The 27414-nt window shown below is 42.3% G+C and overlaps 1 protein-coding gene across 1 annotated transcript in view; it reads left to right on the plus strand.

Annotated features, from left to right (window-relative positions):
- KCNK9 (potassium two pore domain channel subfamily K member 9) overlaps positions 1–18698 on the plus strand; it is a gene marked incomplete at both ends in the record, with an annotated part of 87876 nt that extends 69178 nt beyond the window's left edge. Inside the window, one exon of the mRNA XM_084212225.1 lies at positions 17857–18698. Coding sequence (XP_084068351.1) covers positions 17857–18698 — 842 coding nt within the window. The remainder of the gene's footprint in view (positions 1–17856) is intronic.
- Between the last annotated feature and the right edge of the window lie 8716 nt (positions 18699–27414).

Here is a 27414-nt window from a genome sequence, read left to right on the forward strand (position 1 = left end):
AAGTAGCTCCTCAGGGCATTCTGCTGACTTATATGAGCCAAAGATCCTGCCCCAGGGTGAAGAAAGAGCTCTGATTATGGTGTATGGTGTGTATTTAATTAGGAAGGACTTCAAGCTGTGTCTGTGCTCTGGAGTCCCCACTGAGTTAACCCAGCATGGCACAAGTAACCTTGTGAACAAACCCAAAATCTGGAGGTCTGGTAATGACTTTCCTCATTTGCTATTATGATATGTGCTTCCTCACAGCCTAGATAAGGAGGGAGGGAAGGAGGCAAAGTGCCCGAGAGGTTTTGTTTTGCCTGTATTGCCTTTGAAATATTATATAATGTGTTTGAATGCTTGATCTAACCAAGGAGTAGTTGTTTTACTTCCTAATCTAATAACTTCCTGATGTCTGTCTCCTCTTAGCTTTGCTGTAGCTTGACTGCACAAATACCATTTAATTGTCTTCTTGTGGAAGCTAAAGGCCAGCAGCTTTGCCAAGAAGGGCTAATTTCATAATGCCCCATGCCAGAATTAGCTTGATGGCTGAGATAAGGCTGATGGTTTATAGTTGGCAATTATCATCACAGGAGAACTGTTGCATAGGGTGGTTACAGGTTATGGAGTTCTCTTAAATATTGTGCATTGCCTTTGGAAGTGTTTGCTGTATTAGGACAGAGGAGAATGAAAAAGGCTTAGATGGGAATGAAAGTGGGAGACAGAGAGGAGGAAAACAGAACCAAAAAAAAAGATGATAACAGCAAATGAAAACAAGCAGGGTGAAGGCACGAGAACAGCAATGGCATGATCTATTGGTGGAGCAGGCAAAGAAGAGGAATGGATATGACCAACAAAATGGGTGAAGTGTGGAAATGAAATTGAAACGAACTGATGGGGGAATCAGGCCACTGAGTACAGAAATCTGAGATGCAGTGTAGTCAAAGACTTTTCTGATGTTGTTGTTTTGAAGGAAATGTTCAGCTTCTGTCTTTAGGCCATGTCCTTGTCTGCCTGGTAAGACAAGCAGCTTGGTTACCCAGTAGCTGTGCTGGTGCTTACTGGAGTCTTCTCCCTGGGACAGGTTCTTTGGAGCTGATAGCTGGTCCTCTGCAGAGATAAATGAAACCTTGTCAGGTTTATAATGCTGCTGCTGCTGCTGCACAGCTGGGGAGTGAGAGGTCTTCAGGACTCAGGAACAGCTTCAGACTCAGTGTGAGCACTTGAAGCTGCTGACAACAGCTCTATCAAACTGTTTATGGCTTTGCAAGGCAAATTGAGACCCATCAATGAATGAGGTAGCAAGTCTGAAAGTGAAGTTGTTACTTCAAGAGTTGCAAGCAAGCAACCAAGCAAATATAAAAGAGCTATTGGTCTGTATTTTGTTTGTGTGGAAAGGTTTTGGCTGCAGGGGTGGCTTCTGTGAGAAAACACAGGGAGGTGTTCCCATGTTGGACAGAGTCAGCTCCAGCCAGCTCCAGCATGGAACCCACCCAGCAATGCTGGTGACATCTCCTTGGTATAAGAAAGGGTAAAAAATGCCAGACAACATTTGTGAGAGAGGAGAGAGAGTATGAGAGAGGAACAACTCTGCAGACACCACGGTCAGTGCAGAAGGATGGAGAGGAGGTGCTCCAGGTCCCAGAGCTGAGATCCTTTTGGTGCAGACCATGGATGTCCATGGGGGAGGAGAGATCCACCTGCAGCCCTTGGAGAGCCACCCCAGAGCAGATAACCCACCCTGAAGACTTTGGAGGACTCTGTGCTGGAGCAGAGGGATTTGCCCTGAAGGAAGCTTGTCAGGCACACACAGGAGCAGGAATTCCTGGCAGGAATGTCATGGAAAGGGGCCCATGCTGGAGCAGGTTTGCTGGCAGGGGCTGTGGCCCATGGGGGACCTGCATTGGAGCTCTCTGTTCCTGAAGGACTGTGCCCTGTGGGAAGCACCCACATGGTAGCAGTTCTTGAAGAACTGCAGCCCAGAGAAGGGACCCAGGCTGGAGGAGTTTGGCAAGGACCATATCCCATGGGAGGGACCCTGTCCTGGGGCAAGGGCAAGAATGTAAACAAGAAGGAGTGGCAGGGACAAAGTGTTATGGACTGACCACGAACCCCAATCCCCATCCCTCGTGTCAAATTGGGAGAGGAGGAGGAGAGAGAAGAGTTGAGAATGAAGGACTGAAGTTGAGAATGGGAAGAAGGAAGAAGTAGGGATAAGAGATTTTTGGATTTGCCTTTTTTCTCACTGACCTTGTCAGAGAGTAAATGGCAACAAATGAAATTACTCTTCCCAAAGCTGAACATGTTTTGCCCATGAATCTAACTCTTGATCAATCAAATTGTCCTCACAAGCCACAGATTTTTCAATCCTACTTTTTCCTCCTATTTTGTTGAGGAGGAGTGAGAAAGCAGCTTTGTGGCTAGCCAAGGTCAGCCCACCACATGATAATATATATTGATTCCCAGAAATGTGCAGTTGAGGAAACTTGACTTCCACAAGACTGTTCTAATAAACTTACAGATAGTCCAAAATTGAGCATGTGTTTGCAGCTTCAATCCCAGACTGACAAGCATGAGATGATAAATAAATCCCGCTGTAAATTCAGGCCTCTTGGAAATGCATGGGACAAGTGGAGGGACATTATGTCCTTTAGGTCTCCAGTAGACCCTCAGCAGTGCTGCTCCTTATTTATATAAGCTTCAAAGCCTGCAAGTGAAGCTGAAATAGAGACTTAAATCACAACAGGAATAATTCTGGAGGACGTTTTAGTCAAAAAAGTTTTAAATAGGACAAGAGGGAATGGCTTTAAACTTAGATTAGATGTTAGTAAGAAAGTTTTCACTGTGAGAGTGGTAAGGCACTGGAAGAGGTTGCCTAGACAAGCTGTGGGTATCCATCCCTGGAAGTGATGAAGGCCAGGTTTGATGGGGTCCTGTGCAACCTGATCTAGTGGAAGGTGTCCCTGACCATGGCAGGGGATTGGAATGAGATGATCTGTAAGGTCCCTTCCCACCCAAACCATTCTGTGATTTTATGAAATAACCTTTCTAAGTGTTTTTTCTCTCATGTTGAATAGACCAATAACTTCTCTCATTGCAAGCCCTTTTTGGGGGGGGATATTAAACTCTTGGACTGATTTGTATTCCTCTTGACTAGGCCTTCTCCCTCTCTGGTATCCATGCTTGGAATGTGCAGATGGTAATTCTGTGTGTCAGAGCAGAACTGTGAATAGTTAGGGACCATCTCATGTGTCATTTATACAGCCCCTGCCACTGCAGGGTCTTGGATCACAATGGAGGTTCTCAGGTATAAAACTGTGCAAATGATGTTTATGACTGCTCAGAAATCTTCCATGAAGTACTTTGTCAGTCTGATTTATTGAGCCACCTTGTATGGAGGAGTTCAGCGATGAAATAAAATGAAAAACACTGGTTATGATATTAAAATAATATAGTAGGTCATTGTTTTCCACCCAGCAGAAGATAAATAGTGAGGGGTTTGACGAAGTTTTTCTAAGTGACTTCCCATTTCTTCCCACTCAGTTTGACTATTCCTTTTGGCTGGGAATAGAAAACTGAAGTGATGGATGGCTCTGATTATGCCTAGTCAGGTGCATTAAATGGTGTCTCACTCTGCTGCCTCCCGCAATCTCTCTGCTTGCTGTGCTTATCAAGGCTGGTGGGGAAAAGGTAGATGTCTGCAAACAACAAAGAAGTAAAAGGGGAGGTGAAAGAGCTCAGACTGGTCTCAGAAAAAGGGTTTTCTGGGCACTGGGAATGTGTTGAGGAGTTTGAACAGATGCACTTTTAGAATAACTAATTGGGACATGTCTGTCAGCTTCAGGACTCGGTATCACACAGGAACCCCATCCTGCTTTTCATGGGTCATTTCATGGGAGAAGTGCTTGCAGTGTATGGAAAGTTTCTTTTTAGCATCCATCTGTTTAATGCTACATGGAGCTTAGCTCACTTAGCTCGTGCTTGCCTCTGGTTAAATCATGAAGTCATGTGTGCTTGAGTTACAGTGCTGTGAGTTCACAGACACCAAGAAAAATTACTCTATTTTCATCACTGTAAGACAAAATAAGATCCTATGGATTTTTAGCTACAAACCAAGGACAGGTAGGTGTGAGATGCAGTACTTCATTTCAGGTTTTGTGTCAGTGTTGTATACAAGAGCTGTCTAAAGTTGTATGAAATACAATTTGAAGTCTGTACAAATGCAGCATTGAATTTCTCTGGCTCTGTATCTAAATTTGGGTTGTTGATATCCAAGTAAATTGAATTCAAGCTGGAAAGGTGCAAAATGCTATCAAAGTGACCCTGTCTAATGCAACAGACTAGCTGTGACTGGTTTATTCCTCCTTGGAAAAAACACACAAACAAACTAGGCTACTGAGATATGGCTGATCTTTATTAGTCTGTAGGAAAGGCAAATTGGGTGGGTTGCTGTTTGAGCTGAAAACTTTCATGAGAAGAATCAGACCTTGAACAAGTTTGGATTGAAAACAAGAAAACTTTTAGCTGTAAGAGCAGTGAGTTTAGGAACAGCCTTACAGCTTGTTTAGTGGAGATCAGAGCCCCAACTGAGGTGTACCTCTGTCTTTTTAGGAAAGAGCTTTTCAATGCACAATGAGCTCAAGTCCTGGGTTTAATATCTCTTAGGCTCAATTTCCTGACTTTAGTTGTGCAGTTTCTGATGCCTGGAACAGCATCCCATGAGAACTGCTTTTGGCTTTGTCTTTCTGGGGAAAGGGACCAAGATCTCTCTGCTCCTGGTGTGTCCTTGCTTCTGTGAGATCAAAGTTGCTATCAGAAAAATGTATGAGGTTGCTTCATTTGAAAGTGCCAGCCCAGTGAGTTGGGCTGGTGTGATTACCCTGATGCAGCAATTCCAGCAAATCTTCCCATAGTCAAAGCTGAACAACGTTGCAAAACTTTGACCTTCATGTTTCAGCTCAGCTCTTCTGTCTTTAAAGTACAAGGACAGATGTGTCTCAAAGTTAGTACTGGCTCAGTGGAAAGCTGGACAGGACAGCACCATTGGGCAATATATTTCCATTACCTGTCTTGGTTTCAGCTTCAAACAATGCTTTCTCAATTAGAATTGAACTTCATCCTTCACAGAAGTTTTGATTGAATTATTTCAGTTTTTCAAGATAACTGACAGAACGGACTTTAAAATTTGTAGAGGATAGTTGAGGCATCTCTTTTTGCTTTTATTTTCAAGCATAAGGTGTTTGGGGGGAAAAAATAGCAAGGGCAAAAATTAGCAAGAGAAAAAAACAAAACATGTACCTTGGTAAAAGAAACTGAACCCCCAAAGCATTTGAGCATTATTTTTTCTTTATTTTTAATGAAATCCATGTAGTACTTTCACTGAAATCTATCTATAAACCAAATAGAATCACTGCTCAGCCTATATGTGATGTAATGGTAGAAATTACAACAGATTCCACTGACTTTTGCTGTTAGATCATTAAAGCTAGGTTTCAATTAATAAAACTGCTTCAAAATTAGAGTGTCTGCAGGGGAGATAACCTTGGCCAAAACTGCAGCCAGCTAAATTCAGAAGATATATTTGGGGATGCTTTTCTTCAGAGAAGGGTACAATAAATGCTGTAACTGATGTAAAGAAGTCTATGATTGCAAAGTTCTAGAAGCAGGAAAGCTTGTGTCATTCTGGCTAATTTCTTATTGTGGTCATTAAGGTACAGAGAATCACAAGCAAAGGAGAGGAAAGAGGAATTTTTGGTTCTTTCAGACTCGGCTGTTCACCTGCTGACACAGAGACTTCCCTGGAAGAAGCAATTTTGTATCTGTATAACTTTGACTAAAACAGAGAAAACTCTGATCTAGACAAAGTTGTGTTTCTAAATTGATTTGCTGGCATGTTTTTCTAGCAGGGATTGAACCTAAGCACAGTGGGAATAACTAACCCTCCCTTTAGCTTCCCTTCAGGATGGGGAAAGCCCTGGTTTCTCAACAGCAGAAAGGAGAATCTGCTTTAAATACCATGGACCTACTAATAATTTTTTTAAAGTTGGAAAAATACTCTTTTTTTATCTTCTGCATGGGAAAAATCTGCAGTAGAAATGGCACAAAATTTAAGCAGATCAATGAGCAAACTCATGGCAGGTTGTCTGTGCTTGTGTGTGTCCCTTAGCTGCACAAAGAGGAAAGTTGTAGAAGGAAAAATTTTCTTTTTCCTTCAGTGCAAACACATCTGAACCACTTTCCTGAGTGTCACCCCCTGTCACTTTCTGGGTGTGCTGTGTTTTAGCAGACCTGGCAGCATTTGATGTCTCATGGATTTATGAAGATTTCTCTGTGAACTGCGCTGGACTGTGACATCACAGCTGCAGAGGACGCGGGTGCTACGTCATTATTGAGCTCAGTGGCTGCTCTGTGCTGGCCTTTGGTCATGTTTGTTTCACAGGGTTTTTGTTCAGATACAGCTTCTCAAGCCCTGGCAGTGTCAGACTGACAGCTGAGAGCAGGATCCTGCTAACCCTGCAAAGACTCAGACCTGGTAGCTCGAGAAGAACTTATTATTTGAATAAAGTAGAATGAGAAGTTTCTCATGCTTCTTTTCTATCATCACAGCATAGAAGAAACACATTAATTTTTGGTCTTTTGTTAAGATATGATTCCTTGTCCTTCTTCTTGATGTATTTCCCCCAATCCCTCAGAGTGCTGTTTGGATCATCCTCCCAGCTCTGCAGTTGGTGAGTCCTTCATCTTCCCCCCTCATGGAGAAGACCCAGGTCATTGCCAATAAACTGTGAGCAACAAAAATTAGTTACAGAAGACTATTAAAAGTGCCCAAGAAGTCAATTTATACAGGTGAATAAGGAAAAAATGCTTATTGCAATCACGTCCATGGAGTGCAAAAAGCCTTGGTGATGTAAAGAAATGACAGCATCAAGTTTGCTATGCGGTGAGGGCATCATGTTACACTGATGGTCAGTCACATCATCTGCTTATGCAAAAAGGACAATATTTTGCACTCCAGGGAACTGATAACCCTGATACCACAGTTCTGCAGCTGGAAAGGCTACACACAGCACTAGCAAAGATCCTGAAAGCTTTTGAAGAGCAAGAGTGGTTGCAGACAAGTACAATGAAAGTGATCATCTAAGGAGCTGCTTCTAAAGAGAAAAAATATGAATTGTATATATGCATGTATATGTGTTGTAGAATGCCTCTTGTCTTTCTTGCTGCAGGACTCTGCCTCCAAGAGCTCTGTTTATAACTAATATTAACTAAGGAATGAAGCTGTGACTATCTCCAAGAATTATAAAGGAATGAGCAGGGATGGAGAGAAATGGGGGTGTTGGATTGAGGGCTACAAAAGAACAATGTCATAAAAGGCAGCATAGAACAAGAAAAGTACAGGCTATGTATCAAAAAAGAACTTCCTAATAGCTGGATCTACTGGACAGGGCAACAATTTCCTAAGGGAGAGAGCAGAAACCCTGTTATTTCAATCATTTAAACAAAACTGGACAAAGCCCTGGAGAATATATTGTAAGGAACAATCAGATGCCATCCCCTGGGAATGGATAACATGACCTGATAAAGTCTTTTCCTAGTGGTTGCAATGATTCTCTTCAGATTGAGAGCTTGTTCTGGGCATGATTTGTCTTGGGACTAGATATGATGCGAGCCTCAGGTCAGTCCTCTGATTGATTCAGAGAACCAAACAGAGAGGAGGAAGGGGAGGAAAGGAGTGCAGGGACAGTCAAAAATAGAGCTCATGGGAAAATATTGACTTAGAAGTCAGCTGTCAACTGCTGGAAATCCAGCACAGAGCTGCTGTTGGTTTTGGGAGGAGTCAGGAATGGTACACCAGACACAAATCCGGGATACCAGAATCACTGCTGCTTAAATGGTTGTCTCCTCACAGAGCTGGAGAGGAACCTCTCCTCTCTTTCCAGCCTCTTTTCTGAAGCACAGAAAATTTTAGGGATGAGCTGAGATACTGTTCTATCTGTTACAAAATGAACTGGTGAGTGTTGGCATCCTTGATTTCTTGGGAAGTGGTAAACCAGGTGGAAATTACCTCAGCTGCTCTGTTACCTTATTCAAAAGAATTGCCAAGGACTGCAGACATCTCCTATCTAAGCAGTAAAAATAGAAGCTAAGTTCAACAAGAGGAGGTTTGAGATAATCAGATCTTCTGTGTCAGATAGATGAGCAAGAAGATTGTGATTTCATGGGGCCATTTGAAGTTTTCCACTTTCTCTTATTTACTTTTTTAGTAAACTCCTTTATAGTGTAAATTTTAAGCAGGAAAAAAAAAGGGAAATATTCACATTCAAAGGTAAAACAGTAACAAACACAAGTAAACACAGATGTCTCAAATATTTGGGTTTTTTTAAAGCAATATCTTCCAACTTTTGTCTTTTGCTAGAAACAAGATGTTCCTTGATGAGCAGCAGTAGTACAGTCTCGTTTCCTGTAAACTCAAAAGCATCCCCAGTTTTCTTGAACCCTGACTTGCATCTTCATCCTTGCAGGAAGATTTCCATCACAGGCTGTTTTATAAGGTGATGGAGACATTATTCCTGCAGTTTTCTCCCATCTCACCCCACCTTGCAGGACCTCCAGCTCCTGTTTCTTTGCAGCAACTGGCCAGAGAAGGAGCTGATCCCAGCTCCAGCTGAGCCTGCACTATGGGTGTGTTGATTTTTAGGCCCTTTTATGTGTATTCACAGATTGACCAGATGGCAGGCCCAGCAGAACAGATCACTATCAAATTCACATTACAGTTTCTTCTAAGTGGTGGAAATTGGTGAGCAGCTTCAAAGTTATCGTGGAGGACAAACAGATGGGCAGAGATATAGATATAGATGGCTCATCCTTACCAAGAAATGAGAAAAACACTGAACTAATTAGAAAAACGAAAGTTTTAAGCCTTGGTTTAAACCCATAAACCCATTCCTTACTGCCATAACCCAGTGGGTGTTTGAAAGGCCCAAATGTGACCAAATCTGTGTTTTTGCATTATGCAGAAACAATAGGTCTCAAAGGAGAGGAGCTGTGTCCTGCTGGGGTCTAAGTCCAGGAGGAATACAAGATCTTTTGCAGGGGAACCAAGAAGTCTCCAGGTCTTTCCACCTGGGGGAATGTTGAAACTACCTGGGCACAAGTCTCTGTGCTGAATAAGCAGCACCTCCAACTGCTCTGCCCCAAGGAACTGAATGGATTTGTGTCCTCACTCCCCCAGGGAAGCATCCAGCAGGGAAGAGGAGAGGCCATCCCTTGGGCATGCTAGTGGTGGAGTCCAGGCAGGGAATGAGGAGGGAAGTGCAGTCTAAGCAGTCTGAGAACCTCTGAAACACAATTCTCCAAAGTGTCTCATGAACATGACCTTACTGAGAACCTTGCAGAGACTGGGATCCATCATTAGCCTTGATCCTTTGAGAATCCAGAGGAAATCTCTTCAAGAGGGTCAACTTCTTACAGAGACCACCTGACTGTATTGCATGTGATCTCCAGCTGAAACCAGCCAAACCTGGAGTCCTACCCTGAATCAGAAAAAGAGCATGGCTGTGTTTCGCTGCATTTCAGTCAGTGTGAGAAACATGACTGTCTTCCCAAGTTCCACCCTCAAGCAGACTGCCCAGAATGCTGTTACTGTTGACAGCTTCAGCTCCTGCTCCATTGGAGCTGTAAGAATTCAGAGCTCTGTTCTTAGGCAGTTGCCCAAGCACTCTTGGTACTTTTCCTGTTGTTGAACCTTCCAGTGGAACATGGTTTAGCCACATCTGGTAATGGTCAGGGCTGGGAACTGATGCCAACAGGCATTTGGAATGATGCAGAGCATCCACCCTGCCAGTATTTACTGCAGCTTGGTGTGGCTGGAAGAGAAGCTATGGGAGAAAATTGCTACCACTAATGCTCCGGAGCAGGAGGTTCAGGTTCCATAAGGAAGGAGATAATGTGGGAAGGCTGCAGACCAGGCAAGTAGAGGGAGTGGGGAAATGTGGGAGAAGAATGAGTGGCAGCAGTAGTTATCAGTCTTATCAGTTTTGGATGAGTCCTCCAGGTCTGCTGCTGGCTGTGCTGACAGGCAGCAGATTCAGCATCCCGGGTGAGCTCACAGGAAACACTGCTGCAGAAACAGCTCCTGAGGCCAAACACTTGTCTGCCCCACCTCACAATGTGCATGAGTGCCTTCCACCTGCAAGACTGGCTTTGGATGTCTTCACCTGCAGCTCAGCAGATCCCAGAGATCACAAAGAGAAGCTGTTGCTTCCTTTTCCTCCTCATTTCCTTGCTGCATGTTGCCTGTGCCTGCCTCTCCCATCAGAGTGATTTTGAAGCTGTTTTCCCTGAACATCTTGGAAGTTTGTTTTCAAGATCCAGAAGAAAAGAAGTCTTTCCTTGTGGTGGGCAGAAAAAATTCCCTGGAAGCCTGTTGCATCCTTGCCACCCAGAACAGGAGATCTTCTGAAGGTTTGATGTAAAACAAAGCAGTGAGTGTGATCACCAAGGTGGTGTGACCTTACTTCTGCAGCCAGGACATGGAAGCAATTGTGACAGACCAGGGATGAGCCAGGATGAGAGGGCATGCCAAGCTTTAGGATTTGAGGTTGCATCTGGTCCCGTCAGATTGTTTTTCCTCTCCTGTGATGTCCCCTCTTCTGAACAGGGGATGATATTATCACATATTGCTATGTGTCCCTGTGTGCCATGCTTTACCCTGACATTAGAGACTGTCTTTTGAGCATGGAAGGGGAGGGTGTCTTTGAGGGTGGAAGGGGATGTGCAAAACTAAGAGAGATTGTTCAGCTGAAGTCTACAGTGAGACCAACCACCAAGGGAATAAAAGAACAAAGAGGTCCTGGAGGTGTTTGAAGAGAAAGGCAGCAGGATTCAGGGAGAGGCCAGACGTGGGAGAGAGAAGAGGGAGCAGTCCGCAGTGCCCATGTGCCAGGAGGGTGGTGTAGCTGCACAGCAGCTCTTATCCAGGTAACAGCAGCTCTTGATTACCTTTCAGGAGAAAGTCTTTGTCCTGGTGAATGAGTTGCTACCAGTTAGCTAGATAAAGTATCTCTCTGATCCCTCCTGAAAATCTCTTTCATCTGTACCACAAAGGCTCGTTGTTTCTTCTTTCTGCTGGAAGCTGAAAGCACGAGCAGCAAATTCAGCAGAGACCCAGTCTGATCCTTGTGGTGGTTTCTCTGACGTAGATGAACCTTTGAAGTGAAGTGTGTGACATCAGGAAGATGTTTTAATCTGAATTACACTTGCCCATCTGAAGAACAGGTGCCATTATCCTCTCTTCATTATCTCCTGGCCTGGGCTGCTGCCAGCATGAGTAAGAAAGGTTTGAGTCACAGGGATGGAGAAGTTAATTCCTTTCCTGGCCCAGATGCCCATCATGGGGATGAATGATGTGTAGATGAATGGGGGGAGAAACCTCCTCCTAAGAGAAATAGAGCATCCCTCATGAATAATGTAGAGCATTGTTTGAGATTCAAAATGCCCAAGAATTGTTGCACATTGAATGTGAATGTGAATGAGGCTCAGCTGCTCTGCAGATACACTCTGGCCTGAGCACAACCTATAACTAACTCACCACTGCCACAGGTTTTATTTTTTAACACTGGCCATGTACTTGGCCTGGTACCAATGCACATCTAGAGACAAACCTCTCTCAGTCTCTGACAGAGCCCAATGCAGAAAAACGCTCAGAAAACCCATGCAGGCTCTATCAGTGCTACTAAGTGAAGCAGGACCTGTGTTTTGTGGGACACAGAGGCCAACAGAGATGTCACCCTGAGTGCCAGAAATAGATAAACACGTGTACTGCACCAGGAGGATGCTTGGTTCCAGCAGACCCTGGCCAGTGTTATCCTCCATGCGTGGAGCAGGCATGGACTTTGCCTAGGAAGTGCTGGTTATTCCAGGGGAAACCATAATGGGCTGGGCTGATGACAGAGTGTGGACATCATGGGCTGCTGGTGGAATTCATCTGCAGAATCACAGAATTGTTAAGGTTGTAAAAGATGTTTAAGACCAAGTCCAATGATCCACCCAGCACCAGTACCATGTTACCATTAAACCATGTGCTCAAGCGCCAAATTCCCAGGTTTTCTGAACACTCCACTGCTTCCCTGGGCAATCTTTTCCAATGCTTTACATTCCTTTTCATTAATTTTTTTCCATCTAATATCTAACCTAAAGATCTCCCCTGGCCGAACTTGAGCCCAGTTTAATTTGCTAGAGCGGATACTGCCTTGCAGTGTTGGAGATGGCTACTATGTAGATGCAACACACTGAATATAGGCAGGATTTTTTTCCCATAATGTTTTCTTTTTGTTATGGATTTTCTTATTCTGAGCAGTCTGGGTCATTACAATAGCATGAATTTGTTTAAGACTCTTTTTGCCCTAGAAGCAAAGTGTTATTTCAGGGAATTTGTGTTGGGGGACAGGACAGATGTTACAGACCTGTCTGTACCCTGCAGCTGAGTGTGCTACAGAAATCACTGATGTAGATCTCAGCAAGTTGCTCTGTCCACATGAGGCTGCAAAGTGTCAGAGGTGCTTGCTTGGGGCCTGAATGCAACATGACATTTTTGTGGATAAAAGGACTATAATAACATTAATGACACAAAGAAGGAGAATGGGGAATAGTTGTTTCTGGTCTCTTCCAAATAGGAGGACATCCCGTGGCCATCAAATGATAGTAATGAAAGGGAAGTAAAGGAGCAATGGCAATTTTTTTAGAGACCAGATGGTTGTTCTATGAACCTTCTTGCCACAGGATGTCAAAGACATGGAAGGGACAATGCTTGACCTCATGAAAGAGAAATCCATTTTGTGTTGCTAAACTCAGCAAAAACTGGCTTAAGAAATCTCTGAGCACCAAATAATGAAGCTGGTACAGGAACTTTTTTGGGAAAACTCACATGTAATGATAGCATTCCTATGCTGCTTTTCCTCAGCCATCTGCTTGTGGTCACTGTTGGATTCAGGGGGCACAGAGTTCCTCTGCATGTTCTGCTTGTAGGGTGGTACACCAGGACAATGTCTCTTTACAACCCAGAGAAATATCCTGGGGTGTTCCCCAGCTGGACCTCATAGAGATTGTAATGAGTAGTTTCTCTCTGTGTCTCATCTGAAAGGCACCATAGAAAAATAAGCGTTGAAGAAGGTTCTAAGTGTTTTTTCTTCAGACCTTTACATCTACACTCTGGCAAACAACAGAATAGAATTCTTTTTTTCTTCTAGAATTACATGTAGGTGCACATGTTCTTTGAGAGTGTTTCACCAGAGAATGGACAAGGCCTGGAAAACCAAAGGCAGGGAAGATCCCAAACAGAGTACTGATTTGGAGCTACCCCTTACAGTGTGATTTTTTTCTTCTCTTGCCTACACCTTCCTGCAGTTCTGCTTGGCGTCTGTAGCCCAGCTATTCCATGGCTGGGAGGAGATGGATTTTGTGGTGTATTGGTGCCTCACAGTGCAGAAGAAACATTGAAACATGACATTTCTTTGTGCCATGCTATTCTTCTTGGTGCCAGCCCAGATGAGCTCTGTCTTGAAAGCCTAAGGAGCTGGGAGAGGGTTTTAAAGTGAAAGAGAGTACTAATGGCATTGCTTCCAATCAGAGTGAGAGTTATTTACACTTTCCTTGATCATTCAAATGATATCTCATTCAACATCAGACAGAGCTGCCTGCCGTGATCCCTGTGCTGAGCTGTGGTACCTCAGCAAAGCAGTTACAGCACTAGAGTAGGATGGGCAGCGTTTGTTCAGGTGTGGTCCAGTGTAGAGCTCCTTCTGTACCTTTCTCGCTCTTACCTCAGCTCTGTGGCTTGTTAAGGGGTGCATTTCCTGTACCCAGTACTAAGGTCTTCTGTTTGATCTTTCTTCTTCACCACAGAAGAGGGAGAAGCCCTGATGTCATCATTAATGCTTCTGATTTTCTTCAAGGCTTGTGTCTCTTTAACAATGACACAAAGTTATCTCTGCTCAAGGGCAGTGACATTTGTGTAGAGGAAATCAGGAAGAATTTTGGTAGCTGGTATCTGCTACCAAGGCAGTTGCTTCTGCTTCTGCCTTTACTTGATGCCAGTAAAACCCAACTACCTGGACAGTGACTCTGTGACCTGTGTCCTATCCCAGCATTATTGCTCCTTTGTGCCCCTCTTCCTCTGGCAATTATTCACCTTCCCCTTTTTCTCAGAGCCAGTCTCTGACGTTAAGAAGGCAATGGTTTGTTTTAGATTTGAAAAATACTGAATTTCAGAGAGCATGCACTGCTGCAGTTTGTTTTCCATTACTCTGTACAGTGCTGGATAGGTTCTGCAATGCTTAAGTAATGGAGAGTTAGGTCTGTCTTTGGGGTATTTTTACATCCCTCATTTCAGAGTGTTTAAGGCAATGGCTCAGGTGTCTATTCCTTGAAGCCATGTTGTATAGGATAAATATGTGTCTCTAATCCTCTATACATTAATCTATTTGTAGAATCTTATTCCAGCTCCATTAATGAAGTTTTTTCTTTACCCCAGATTCACGGTGAAAATACAGTAAGAGACATTTATCTGATATTGGGGAATGTGAGTATGACTTGGGGCAGAGTAGAAGTCAGAATTTCTGGATTTTCTATCTTCCTATGTGAATTGGAGGGAAACTAAAGCCTGCTGGTGTCTGTGCCTCCCTATCTGTAAAACAGGGATATGGATATATTTGTATCTTATAGGATAAATGATTACAAAGTCTGTGACAAATCTTAGACATTAAACTGTGAGATAACATGCAAGCACATAATATTAATGTTTTATTATGTCCCTAAACTGTTTCTTGGGGATATATTTAATGAGGAGAATATAGTGAGATCAAAAGAAACCTTTTTTCACCCCAAATAATTTTTAGAACTCAAAGTTGTTTCCACCAACTGCCATTTCTGCAACCACGTGGAAAATCACATTTTCTGAAGCTTTCCTTCTCTTTATCAGCTGTAACTAAAGCTATAAAGTAGGAAGTCATCCCTGGTTTAATCAACACCCCTGTAGTTCAAAAGCTGATCTTAGTAATGAGAGGCAATTTTAGCCTTTATTGAGGGACAGTCAGGTGGAACTAACCCAGCATCAATCTGGTGAAGACAGTTCCTTTTCCAGGTAATTTGGAAACTGATTTTTATGATGAACAGACTACCTGGCTTAATACAACAGGTGAATCTCTTTCCTCTATAACCTGGAAAAGAATCTCCTGTTTTGAGTTTTGTGCTTCTTTTGTAAAGTGGTTTTCACAACCCATCCATCAACAAATACCAACTGACCTAACAGTAAATCTGTTGCTTTTTGAAGGGGATTCTTGCTGGTTTTCTTGTTTTATTTTCCTTGTCTACTCTTGCTTTACATTTTGAAGGTTTCCTGGTGTTCATATTTTAGTTCTAGTAAAAGTGCAGACTCTGAGATACATCCCCATCCTGCAGGAGAGGAAGGCAGAATTCTGGGTTCTGCACTCCAACATTAGTGTGGCAGAGCTACAGAAGATCCAGAGAAGGACACGGAAATTATCAAGGAAATGTGACTTCTGCTATATGAGTTAAAAAGGCTGTGGCTTCAGTTTAGACAGGAAAAAGCTGAGAGCAGAGATAAAGCTGAGTTTAGCTGAAAACATGAAGGTGGTAGATAAGAAAGATTTAGAACTTCAATTCTGTAACTAAGATGTTCTAGCTGAAACAAGGAGATATCCTTGAAATTAAAATGTACCTTTTTTACATAGCAGTAGTGAAGTTCTGGAATTTGTTGCCAAAGGAGATTGAGGAGGTGAGCAGTGTCAACAGTTTAGAAAAAGAGTCAGACAAACTAAGAGCAGCAGGTCCATGACCTGAGTCTAAAGGTGATGGGCAGGGCTCCTCAGTGCTCCTGCCTCAGTGGTATCTCATGTCAGGTCTGTCCTCCAGCTTCAGATCTGTAAGAGTGTGGGTCTGCTGAATGCCCTGTGTTTTATCTTCCAGCCATCTATGGATATCCTGATATCTCTAGTATAAAGCTAGATGATTCTTTCTGGAAAACTGAATTAAACCCTCAATATCTCCAATGCAGGCAGCTGCACTGGAGACAGTCACTCAAGGTGACTGTCATGATTAGGATATCTTCATTTGGCTGTTTACAGGTAGCTGTCTGCCAGTGCTGCGGGTGTCTAAATTCTTCTGTGGTCAACAGATGTCTAGTCAGTCTAATGGGGACCTAATGAACATGATCAATGAGCAGTCAGAACTGTCATTTCTTCTTGCCAGACTTGGGATGGTCAGTGAAATAACTCACTGCTGCCTGTTTTCATAGAAGTTTGGTTGACTGTAGCAGGAGTTTGGACACATAGAACACATGCAGATAGATAAATGAAGGTATATTAATCTTGAACAGAGTTCTGTCCCAAGATTTCTATTATACTGATTGTAGAGGAATAGTTGTCTCCTGGGAATAACTCACTGACCTGTTTTAGACATCTCTGCGTACACAACAGGAACTGCCCTTGTGAAGTACAGAGTTCTACTCACTGACTGTAAAGGGACTCTAGATAGGGATACCCACATGGTGAATGGGCACAAAGGCCAAGTGGGTCCCAGCCATCTCATTTTGGAGACTTTGGTACAGTCTCTTAAAATCTCAGCTGTAAGAAATGTAGATTTTTAAAGCAATGTAATCTGAACAGGTATAATTCTAAAATCAAAACAGCTTATGGTTTGATTTAGAATAAAGGCTTAGCCATGATTTTACCATCTGAAAACTATGCTGTGAGATGTGGCACATCCTCTATTCTTGGATTAGTTTAACATCCTGATGAAATTGCCTTTGCCATACTGTCAAAGCTGTAAAACTATGGCACAAGCTGGTAAGTTGTTTATTCTTCCAGTAAGTAAAGGTAGAATGGGCATCAAATCCCTAAATTCCTATGGTGTTCCAGCAATGAGTCACTTTCATTAGGTGTCTAGGAGAAAGGCTTATTCAGTACGGGAGAGTTTAAAGGGAATTTCTTTTGCCGGTGGGCCTGTGGATGTTGTTAACTCCATGCTGTCAGCAGACACAAAATTTGGATGCCGTCACTATACTCTGGTTTTGGGACAAGAGCAACACCAGGTAGTCTCAAAAACACTGGGAAACTCCATCTATTTCAAAAGTTTCCACTTTTGCCTGTGACACTGAACAGACATGAAATTTCTTCTGTTAATCAATGCAATATAACCTTGTTCAGGAGACTCAGCATTGTTGAGGTAGAACATTGAGGCAGGATGGGTTGCTCATTCTTTCACCTTTCCCACTCCTGCATGAATGGTGTTGTTCTGTGTCTTGTTTACTTCAGACACAGGGCGTGGGTGAGGAGATATGGGAAGTTGGTGTGACTGCAGCGTCCCTTCAGCTTTGGATCTGGCTGTGGCATCATGTGGTGGTGTTTGAGGGTCCCCAGGATGAGGGAAGAGATGAGAATCTTGACTCCATGTTTCAGAAGGCTAATTTATTATTTTATGATATATATTATATTAAAAGAAAATTATATACTAAAACTATACTAAAGAAAGAGGAAAGGAAACATCAGAAGGCTAGAAAAGAATGGAATGAATAATAAAATCTTGTGACTGCTCACAGCCTTGACACAGCTGGCTGTCATTGGTCATCAAGTAAAAACAATTCACATGCTGGGTAAACAATTCTCCAAATCACATTCCAAAGCAGAAAAACGTGGAGAAGCTGAAGCTTCCCAGCTTCTCAGGAGAAAAGATCCTAGCCAAAGGATTTTTCAGAAAATACGTCTGTGACAGTGTCAGAGTGATTTGTGTGGCTTGCTTGATGGGGAACCGTGGCCATCCCGTGCCCTGCTGACTGTGGTGTGTTTCCATCCCCCCTCCCAGGTTATGGACACGCTGCCCCAGGGACGGATGCAGGGAAGGCTTTCTGCATGTTCTACGCCGTGCTGGGGATCCCACTGACCCTCGTCATGTTCCAGAGCCTGGGCGAGCGCATGAACACCTTCGTCAAGTACCTCTTGAAACGCATCAAAAAGTGCTGTGGCATGAGGAGCACCGAGGTCTCCATGGAAAACATGGTCACTGTGGGTTTCTTCTCCTGCATGGGGACACTCTGCATTGGAGCAGCAGCCTTTTCCCAGTACGAGGAATGGAGCTTTTTCCACGCTTACTATTACTGCTTTATAACATTGACTACGATAGGGTTTGGAGACTATGTGGCCCTGCAGACCAAAGGGGCCCTGCAAAAGAAGCCTCTCTACGTGGCTTTTAGCTTTATGTACATTCTAGTGGGGTTGACAGTCATCGGGGCATTTCTAAATCTGGTTGTTCTCAGGTTCTTGACCATGAACAGTGAGGATGAGAGGAGGGATGCCGAGGAGCGGGCGTCCCTGGCGGGGAACCGCAACAGCATGATTATCCACATCCAAGAGGACTCCCAGCACGGCCGGCCGCGGTACAAGGCCGAAGTCACAGACCTTCAGTCCGTCTGTTCCTGCATGTGTTACAGGTCCCACGAGTACACCAGCCGGGTGGTGTCCCACCAAAATTCGTTCAGCTCGAAGCTGAACCCGCAGTACTTTCACTCCATCTCTTACAAGATAGAGGAGATCTCGCCAAGCACATTAAAAAACAGCCTTTTCCCATCTCCTGTCAGCTCCATCTCACCTGGGTTGCACAGCTTTACAGATAACCACAGGCTGATGAAACGGCGAAAGTCCATTTAAAGGGATTTGTCTTATTTTGCTTTCCTTGTTTTTCCCAGTTCTTTGTTGTTTTGGGTTTTTTGTTCCTTGAGTGAGACGGAGCGAGGCCAAAGGGAGCAGAGCAAGCCAGTCCTCCTCTGAGACTCAGCTCTTGAGCATGAAGCATGGATTATTACTGTTCCAGCAAAGTATGCCTTACATTACCCCCTTGGTGGATGTCAGAGGATTCAAGGTGACGTGAAGTGGGTACCAAATCCAAAGTTGCACACACAGCTGGGAGCCTTCATGTGCCGCTGGCACTCCTGACCTAACAAACTTTTTTCCTCACGAGCAGGTTGCAGTGTGTGTGCGTGTGCCTGTGTGAGTGCCGGGTGCGTGTGCGTGTGCGTGCGCGTGCAATTCCACAACCAGTGCCATGTGACAAAAAATTAAAGCATCAGGTATTATTTTTTCTTTTGCCCTTGAAGCAGTTGTGTTCCAGCCTGCTTTTTTAGATTGCTTCCAAAAGGAACGGGGAGGGTGGGAGGGGAGCCAATTTGTTTTGTTTTGTTTTGGGTTTTTTTTTGCCAAGAGAAGCATGCGCCATAAGCAGTCAATATACCAGGTGTATCATGGTAAATTTTTTAATGCTAGATTTTAGATTGTATTAACATTAAAAAAAAAAAAAGGCAGGAGAAGATGGGTCATTTTAGCTTGCCAGTTCAAAATTAAAAAAAAATAAAAAATAAAGCATGCACTTTGTACAACTGGTATGCATAATAAAAACACAAGAAAAACTAACAATGGAATTAATAATCAAAAGCAAATAATCATATTAATTTAACTGTATTTAATTTTATAATTTTCAACTGTTCCAACAATTTGCAAACAGAATTCCTAGGATAAATTGGAAAAATTATTGGAACAGGAGAGTGTATTTAGTTATTTTAATTTTATTTATAAATTATTATTATTATTATTATTATTATTATTATTATTATTATTATTATTATTATTATTATTATTATTATTATTATTATTTTCTTTTATTGTTATTATTTTGTGCAGAAATTATCTGCATGAATAGGGTTTTCTATTTTTTTGAATGCTTGGTTAAGATGGGTTTAAATAGGAGGATGTATATTTTTTCTTATATAATAGTGACAGGGCATTCCTTGTTTTAAATAAAAAAAATAAAGATGATTGTCTCTAAATGCTTTTGATTTGTAAATAATGGAAAGCCTTTGTTGGTCTCAGGAAGAATTCAAGGGACAGTATCTTGTGTTTGGCTCACTGGGAACTTGTGAGACTAGATGTGATATTGCTTTTTTTGCTAGGCAAAGGCAAAATGCATTTAGCAGCAACGGGCAAAAATAGCTTTACTCCAGTGTTTGAAGGGTAACAGCAGGAGCAGTTGTGTTGGCAAGTTGCAGTGGAGGATGTTGAGACCATGTCATAGAGTTGTTCCTTGTCCATCTGTCAGTTGTTCATCTGGACCAAACAGACTTTACAGAACTTAATTAGAGGCCTAATCCAGCTCCCTTTTAACAGAATAGGAATTTTCAGTGATTACATGGGATTTAGTGCTTTTGGAGATTTATCTTTAATTTTACAAGGGTAGGACTGGGGGTTTTATGAACCTGCACCTTTGTCTCTGATTTAATTCTATCTTTTAAATCGCTTTCCGTGTTAATTTGCCATACAAAACCCAATTCTTTTTGGCACTAATCACCTCCTGCTAATTTTACCATTCTGTGCTCTCAGTGTAAAAGCAATAATCCTTTTTTTTACCCTTTTTACCCTTACACCTTACTGGATGGTGTGTGCCCAGCTCTGAGCTCTGTGTGCTGATGGATGTTGATACCCTCTCAAAGAAACATTTATAAAGAGCATTAATAGGGAGAAATAAGGAGTGTCATTCCTCCTCTGTTGTCTTCTCCTTGGCTTTAAATTATTAACTATCAAATATGCTCATGTTCTCCACATCTGTCTTTCAATAAGTAAATCACAAGCAAGTTATCCATGACTTTGACTCCGTTGTGCAGCTTCCTTTGGGTGTAGAAGTTGTTGTGGCATGAAATCCTCCATTAAGATTGGTGAAGAACTAACAGGATTCTTAATGAGGATGGATGAGGATGGACTTCTTCAGAGTAATGTGTGGGGCAAGCTGGGTGCATCAATGCTGTGCTGCCAGTACCATGTCCTAGGGCAAATGCTGATGGCAGAAGGATCAAAGCAAGAATACCTAAAAAAGCAGTTTCAGGATGTGTTAAACCACCTCAGTGTTTGACACCAAGAAGCTGCTTCCCCTGACAGCCCATGGGGTTCACAGTGCCCTCCAAATTCACTTTTTTCATCTTTGTTATCCCAGAAGTGAAAAGAAATGTGTCTCTTTTCCTGCAATGGAGACAAGAAGTATGCCTGGAATATACACCTCTATATCATGTACAGCTGCTGGGTGTATTTGACACTGGAGACAAGCAGGAAAATTTTGGGGTTTTGCAGAATTCAAGTTCAATTCTGTGCCTAGCAAAAGAGAATTTTGGTAACAGGACCTTTAGCAAAATCTTTAAAAAGAAAAAAAGCAGTTGCATCTTATAAAACATTGCATGGATTTTTTTTCTTCTCCTTTAAGAATTGAAGAAACTATTATTTCTGCTGCATTTAAAAAAATCATCTTTAAATGTCTTATAAAACATGTTGAACTGGAGAGGTTGAAAACTTTACATACTCTAGCTGACTTGTTACTAAATCTTCCTTCTGGAACCATAAATGAAAAGTCAATTTTAATACATGGGGTGTTTAACCAGGGGAGAAACTTACCTCAGAATATGGTGGGTTGTCAGCCACTTAGAGTCTCTGAATTAAAGCTCAATAGCTTTATAATAGCTCTGCTTTAGCTTAGTGGAAGTTTGTAGATGTAGTTCAAGAAATCTGTGTAAGCTGATATGAAGGAGCCAGAATAGATGTCCATAGCCATACTTTTAAATTTAAAAGGTATAATCAGTGTATATGTTTGAAAGTTTTTTTCTTGAATGTATCTGCATTCCTTGGGATTTTCAAATATACTTATTTATTTTATTTTCTGGCTGAAGTACCCACAATTGTTTCCAACACAAATTTTTGCCACACATGGGATTTTGAAGTAGCAGGATGTTTCATTTGCAAGGGAACTCTTGCAGGACTTTGCTTTTTGAGCAACCAGACACAAGAACCCTCACATCTGCACATCAGAACACGAGGCAAAATCTCTCTCTCTTTAGTTGTTTTCATGGTTCTTGACTGATGTGTGAATAATGGCTTGGGCTGTCTGGAACTGGACCAGACTGAATCATGAAAGGAAAGCTTTTGTCCAAGGTTAATCCCAGCTTTTCAGTTAAACATGAAAAACCAGTCAGTGAAAGGTGAGCTGACTTTTGTTATTTCTGTCTCTGACTTCTTATTGCCCTACATGTTTTCTTCTCACAACACTGCTTTTCACAGAATATTTTGGCTAGTACATTATTGGATTTATTCCATTTAAGATATAATCTCTTTCAGAACAACTTCTGTTGCTTGCTACTCGCTCTTTTGAAATTCAGCAACAAGCAGGTAGTAGTGGTGCTGCTTATGCCTAGACATCCTAATGTCTGCTATCACTTTGTGATGCACTCTCATTCCCCAGAGTCTCATTTCCCCTACCATTCCCTATTATTAAGCATTAGAAATAATAATAATAAATCAGATTAGTCTATTTATGTCACACTAATGTGCTCTTCATCAAAACAACACAAATTTAGCTCCCTGCTGTCGACTTTGATTATATAACAACCCTATTATCCTATAATATTTCATATTATCATCAAAGGCAAAAATCAGTTTGATCAGTGAAGCACCAAAATAGCTTTGACTGAGCGTGCTGTGATATGGAAACAAAAGGAAACTTAATAGAACAATGCATGCACAAGTCTCCACTTGGTCTTCATTACTGTGTAAGGAATATCCTGGCAGATCTAACAGGCACTGCTTTGCCAGAACTTTGTACATGCACCTGCTTTGCAGGGATGCCTGCAGTGGGGCAGGCAGCCCAGAAGGGGTGTTTGGATGTTCCTAGAAGAGTCCAAAATAGCTTCTTGGTTGCTAGTGAATGGAGAAGATGTACAGTGACCTTCAGCAATAAACTTCTGTTTGAACTCTCTGTAACAGCTCATTAGGATGAAACACACATTATTAAAAAAAAAAAAAAGAAAAGAAAAGAAAAGAAAATACAAAGAAAAAGAAAAGAGGGAAGTGACCAAGTTAATCTACTGTATTGTACATTTTCTCATTAGTTCCCTAGTGCTTTGATCAATGAAATGCCAGGGCAGTAATCAAGATTATTGTGAATCTGACCTTAAGCAAGGTAATTCCTTGTTTTCTCTGACAGATTTGGAGGGTTTTGTTAAGGAAAAACTAAAGCTTGATTTGTTGCTAAAAGCTTAAAAAGGAGCAGTCGGTAGAACCAAGATGGAGCATGAAAATGTTCCAAAACCTTTTGGTGTGTGCAGAGCAGAGGGCAGGGGTTTGGGTAGAAGTAGCTTTCAGATAAAGTTTATGTCCTCATTTAGCTTTATGTAATATTCCTGTTAATATTAAGATCTAATTAAGACAGTCATTTAAAATCTTTATGAGGAAGTTGGATGAGATAGATGTGTTGGAGTGTGTCCATTACACTAATGTTATGGACTTTTTCATGCATATTTCAACAAGACACTATTACTGACTGGAATATTGTACAAATTACAATGAGAATCACACCACTGCTACTTTCATCAGCCAGAGATGTGTAACACTCATGGAACTGAAAAAGAAAATAATGCTTTCCTGACCAGCCTGCTGTCATCTAACTTTTTATATAAAATTTTATTTTGGGAACTTCAGCAAAATAAATTGTAGAAAAAGGATTTGCTATCATAACAATTCACCAAAATTGAAACAAATGGAATAATGACATTGGACACAGAGAAATTGATTATGGATGGAAGATGCTCTGGGACTCTTATGCCAGTTAGTGTGAGCTTAGAGGCTGAATGAAAACCATGAAAAGCTGATGAAACCCTTTGCCAAAATGCCAGTTCTTTAAGATGCATATTTTGAATATGGCAAAACAAATTTCACCCCCATAAAAGTAGTAGGAAGGCAAAAAGAAAGTTGGGAAAATAAGAAGTTGTTCTCAGAAGCAGGAGTAGTTCTGGTATTTCCGGCTGAAATGGCTGTGGGGTGGTGCTGAAGGACTGCTGAGCTTTCATCTGTGTAGGATCAGTCTGGGGGACTGACTGTCCTCAGCTCAGCCAAGGCCTGTCCCAGTGTTCCCTGATAACTGCTGATGGGGACATTCATGGAGTTCCTTTCTCTCCAGTCAGGTTTTTGCAGCTGTCTCCATTTAAACCAAGAGTTTATTCAGCCAGCCCATCCTAAGCAGGGCTGGTCTCTGCTGTTCCTCCCCCTGCTGCTCCCAGGTACAAGAGGATATGAGCAAACTCTCTCCTTATCTACCTGGGTAGGCAGGGCCTTCCTCTGAAGCTGACTGATTTGGGTGTCATGCAATGAGTCCTGATTTATACCCTTTTCCTGAGACTGGAATTTTATTTGTACCCTTTTCCTGAGACTGGAATTTTATTTGCACCCTTTTCCTGAGACTTTTTTCTATTTACTGCTGGACACTCTATCAGTGCCTCCAACTACTGCTCACCATGAACAGTCTTTCCCCAACCTAAGGGAAAGCAGTAAGACCTAAAACCAGCAGTCATCCTGTATAATTCATGCAGCTGTATTTTGCTTTATGGAATCCAGTCATTCAAAGCTGCCTGCTAATTTTAGGTTGGAAATACTATCCCTGGAGGCTTCAGCCTTCATTTGCCTCTCCTTCTGTGAATACTGTAATTCATAAATACCCCAAAGCCCTCCTTCACCTTGCTTTCTGACAGGGCAAGGAGTGCTGCTATGTATTAGCACCCACAACAGATTGGGAAAAAAAAAAAGGAGGGGTAGCGGGGGAAAGATTAATGTTGCAATTTTATTGGTAATTAATATTCACAGTTCCAAGCTGCGTTGTCTTTTAGTTCACTTTGAGAAATGCAGAGCAAACAACAGGATGATAACATTTATCATAGCTGGCAAATTCACAAGTGGAACTGGCAAATATAATAATTGAAACTATGCTCCATAATGCATCTTCCTCATGCATGAGTTCTGATACCACCATCCTGGCTTTGATTCATTGTTTATCTGGCCTGTGGAACAGCTTGCAGTAATTGCTGTATCCAAAGCACTACACTTGAGGCTAGAAGAGAGATCCATTTCACAGACAGCCACCCTCTGGCTTTCCCTACACCCTCTCCCCCCTTTCCCACTCAGACATTAACTCATTAGTTTGCCATTTCATGGACGTATGTTCAGGCCCAAGATCGCCACATTCTGTACTCTGCCCCCTCATCTATTAATGAACAGCACTATGCTACACAACTACACCCTGGGGAAGGAAATGTTCCTCTCTAATTACCACTGACAAAAGAAATCTACAGATTGATTAAAAGCAATATGGAGGGAATTAGGTAGGGAACACAAGGTGGATAACCTTGCCTGGGTGAGATCTGTTTCTTCCCTGGCTGGGATGCAATGCATCATCCTACGAGGAGAACTCTGGAGTGTGTTGGTTTGGGAGAAGGCCATCAGGAGAATGGCCAGCACAAATTAAATGAGCAGGTAGAGAGCCACAGTGGTTTGGCTCATTGTCTGCAGGTCACTGGTGAGGTCCATGGCATAGTTGCACATTAAGAAAGAGTCATGGCCTTCTGGCTTTAGTTTATTTTCCAGTCATCTTCAGGCATCCTACCAGGCAAGAGTGGCAGGAGGTGTGAGAAGGATGGACCAGGGCTGGTTCATACTGGAGCAGATGGTTGTGGTGAGACCACCTTACCAACACCATGTCAAAGGGAAAGTAGGGAAAATTGTGTCTCCTAGAGCACCTTTCCTCTCCTATTCCATGGAAGATATCAGTTACACCAACCCTCCTGCTGCCTGCAGCAAATCCAAAACAACCTGAACTGTGGTATCCTTGTTCATCTTTGATAGCATCTCCCCAGAGCCATGGGAATATGTGGGAAATTCAAATGTTCTCTAGCTGAGTTCAGGAGGTCACAATATAGCAAAGAAACCTCTTCATATTGACTGTGTTTGGACAGTTTCTACATGTCAAAATGTCATCAAAACTGACCTTTAGAGAAGTAACATTTATTCATTATTGCTGGCTCTCCCTGCAGAGTTGGTATGAAGCGCCTCAATCATAATTATTGTTCAGAGGATAATTAATCTGATAAAAGTATTTAATTAGATTATCTGAAGTAGACTGTGTAAGTGATTTTGGCCTCCCAGAGTCTGAAACTGCAACTCTACAAAATGATTTCCAAAAGGCCTATTTGATAATATCACTTCTGACATGGGGGTCATGCCCCAGCTGCCCTACTGACAAGCATCATCTTGGCATCTTGGCTGGAGCTGGTGTTGGAAGAATCTGGGGAAGGGATTTTAGTTCAGCACCAATGCAGTGAGGCTCTTAATTCCCACTCAGTTCAGGGCTGACACCTGACTTGCACACTGGGCAAGAGCTCAGGACTGGTTTCTCCTTAGGGTTTCTCCTTAGAAACCAAGACATGGAACTTGGGTGGCAGTGCCTTCAGATAGATCTACAGCTGTTCTTTTCAATGCTTCCTGTGAAGTATCCACGACCTTTATCTCACCTCTCTGATTTGAAGCTCTTCTCAGATCCCCTTCTGAATGGTGAAGTGGGTGGTTTGAAGTTTCTTGTTCAGCATGCAGCAGAGGGCACATATCATTGTCTTCATTATGCCAGTCATCCAAATGGGTCTGGGGGCCAGGTCACAGCAATTCATTGTGGTTGTGACCACCGAAACTTTGCCAAATTCTTCCAATTTCTCTAGCAGCTGCTGTCTTCCCAATAGGTTGGCCAAGTGGGGCAAAAGATATGTATGTGAGATCCTTCTAGCAATGCAATTAGTTGGGTTTTTTGTCTTCACTGTACATTCCTTTCAAGTTCTTCAGCATTGAAGCTCCAGCTGCTCTATGGTGACTGATATTTCCATGCAACTTCTCTTGTCTTTGAAGAATTCGTTACTGCCATGTGTGTTTTCCAGAAAAGATCGCTTTTAGCCTATCTCCTCAATGCCCAACATGGAGAGACACTGCAGTCAGAGGCAGCAGTGGGAAATTCCTCTTGATTGTTGATAGTGTTTTTTCTTGGGAAGAAAATTCTTATTCTTCTTATTCTCTTGGGAAGAACCGAATCCTGTGTGGTCACCATCGACCAGCACAACTGGTTTGCTCAACACAACTTAGTGATCTTTTCATGGCAATTTCTCTCCTTTTCAACTGTTCAGCAGCATGTACACTGTGGCAGATACTTTCTGTATAAATTCTTAGCGCAGGAATATTATTCAGCTGATTGGAGGACAAGTGTAATACCTGCATAACAAGAGAGGGATCCCAGTGTCCAGGTCACAGGAGGTTTAAGACAGTTAATCTAGCAGTTGGGTTTATCAAGGAATTTCTTGGGTACCACTCTGAACACTGCTTTTTTGGAATTTGACAAATTTGGTTAATGCACACAAAATTAGTTTGGGTGTAAGTACTGTTGGGTTGACATTGTCTGAAAAAAAAAAAAGCTAGTGTATGCTTCAGAAAGAATCCTGTCTACTACTAACCTTTGACAATTAAGAAATAA

This window comes from Fringilla coelebs, assembly GCF_963513975.1.
Source record: "Fringilla coelebs genome assembly, chromosome: 1".
Taxonomy (NCBI): domain Eukaryota; kingdom Metazoa; phylum Chordata; class Aves; order Passeriformes; family Fringillidae; genus Fringilla; species Fringilla coelebs.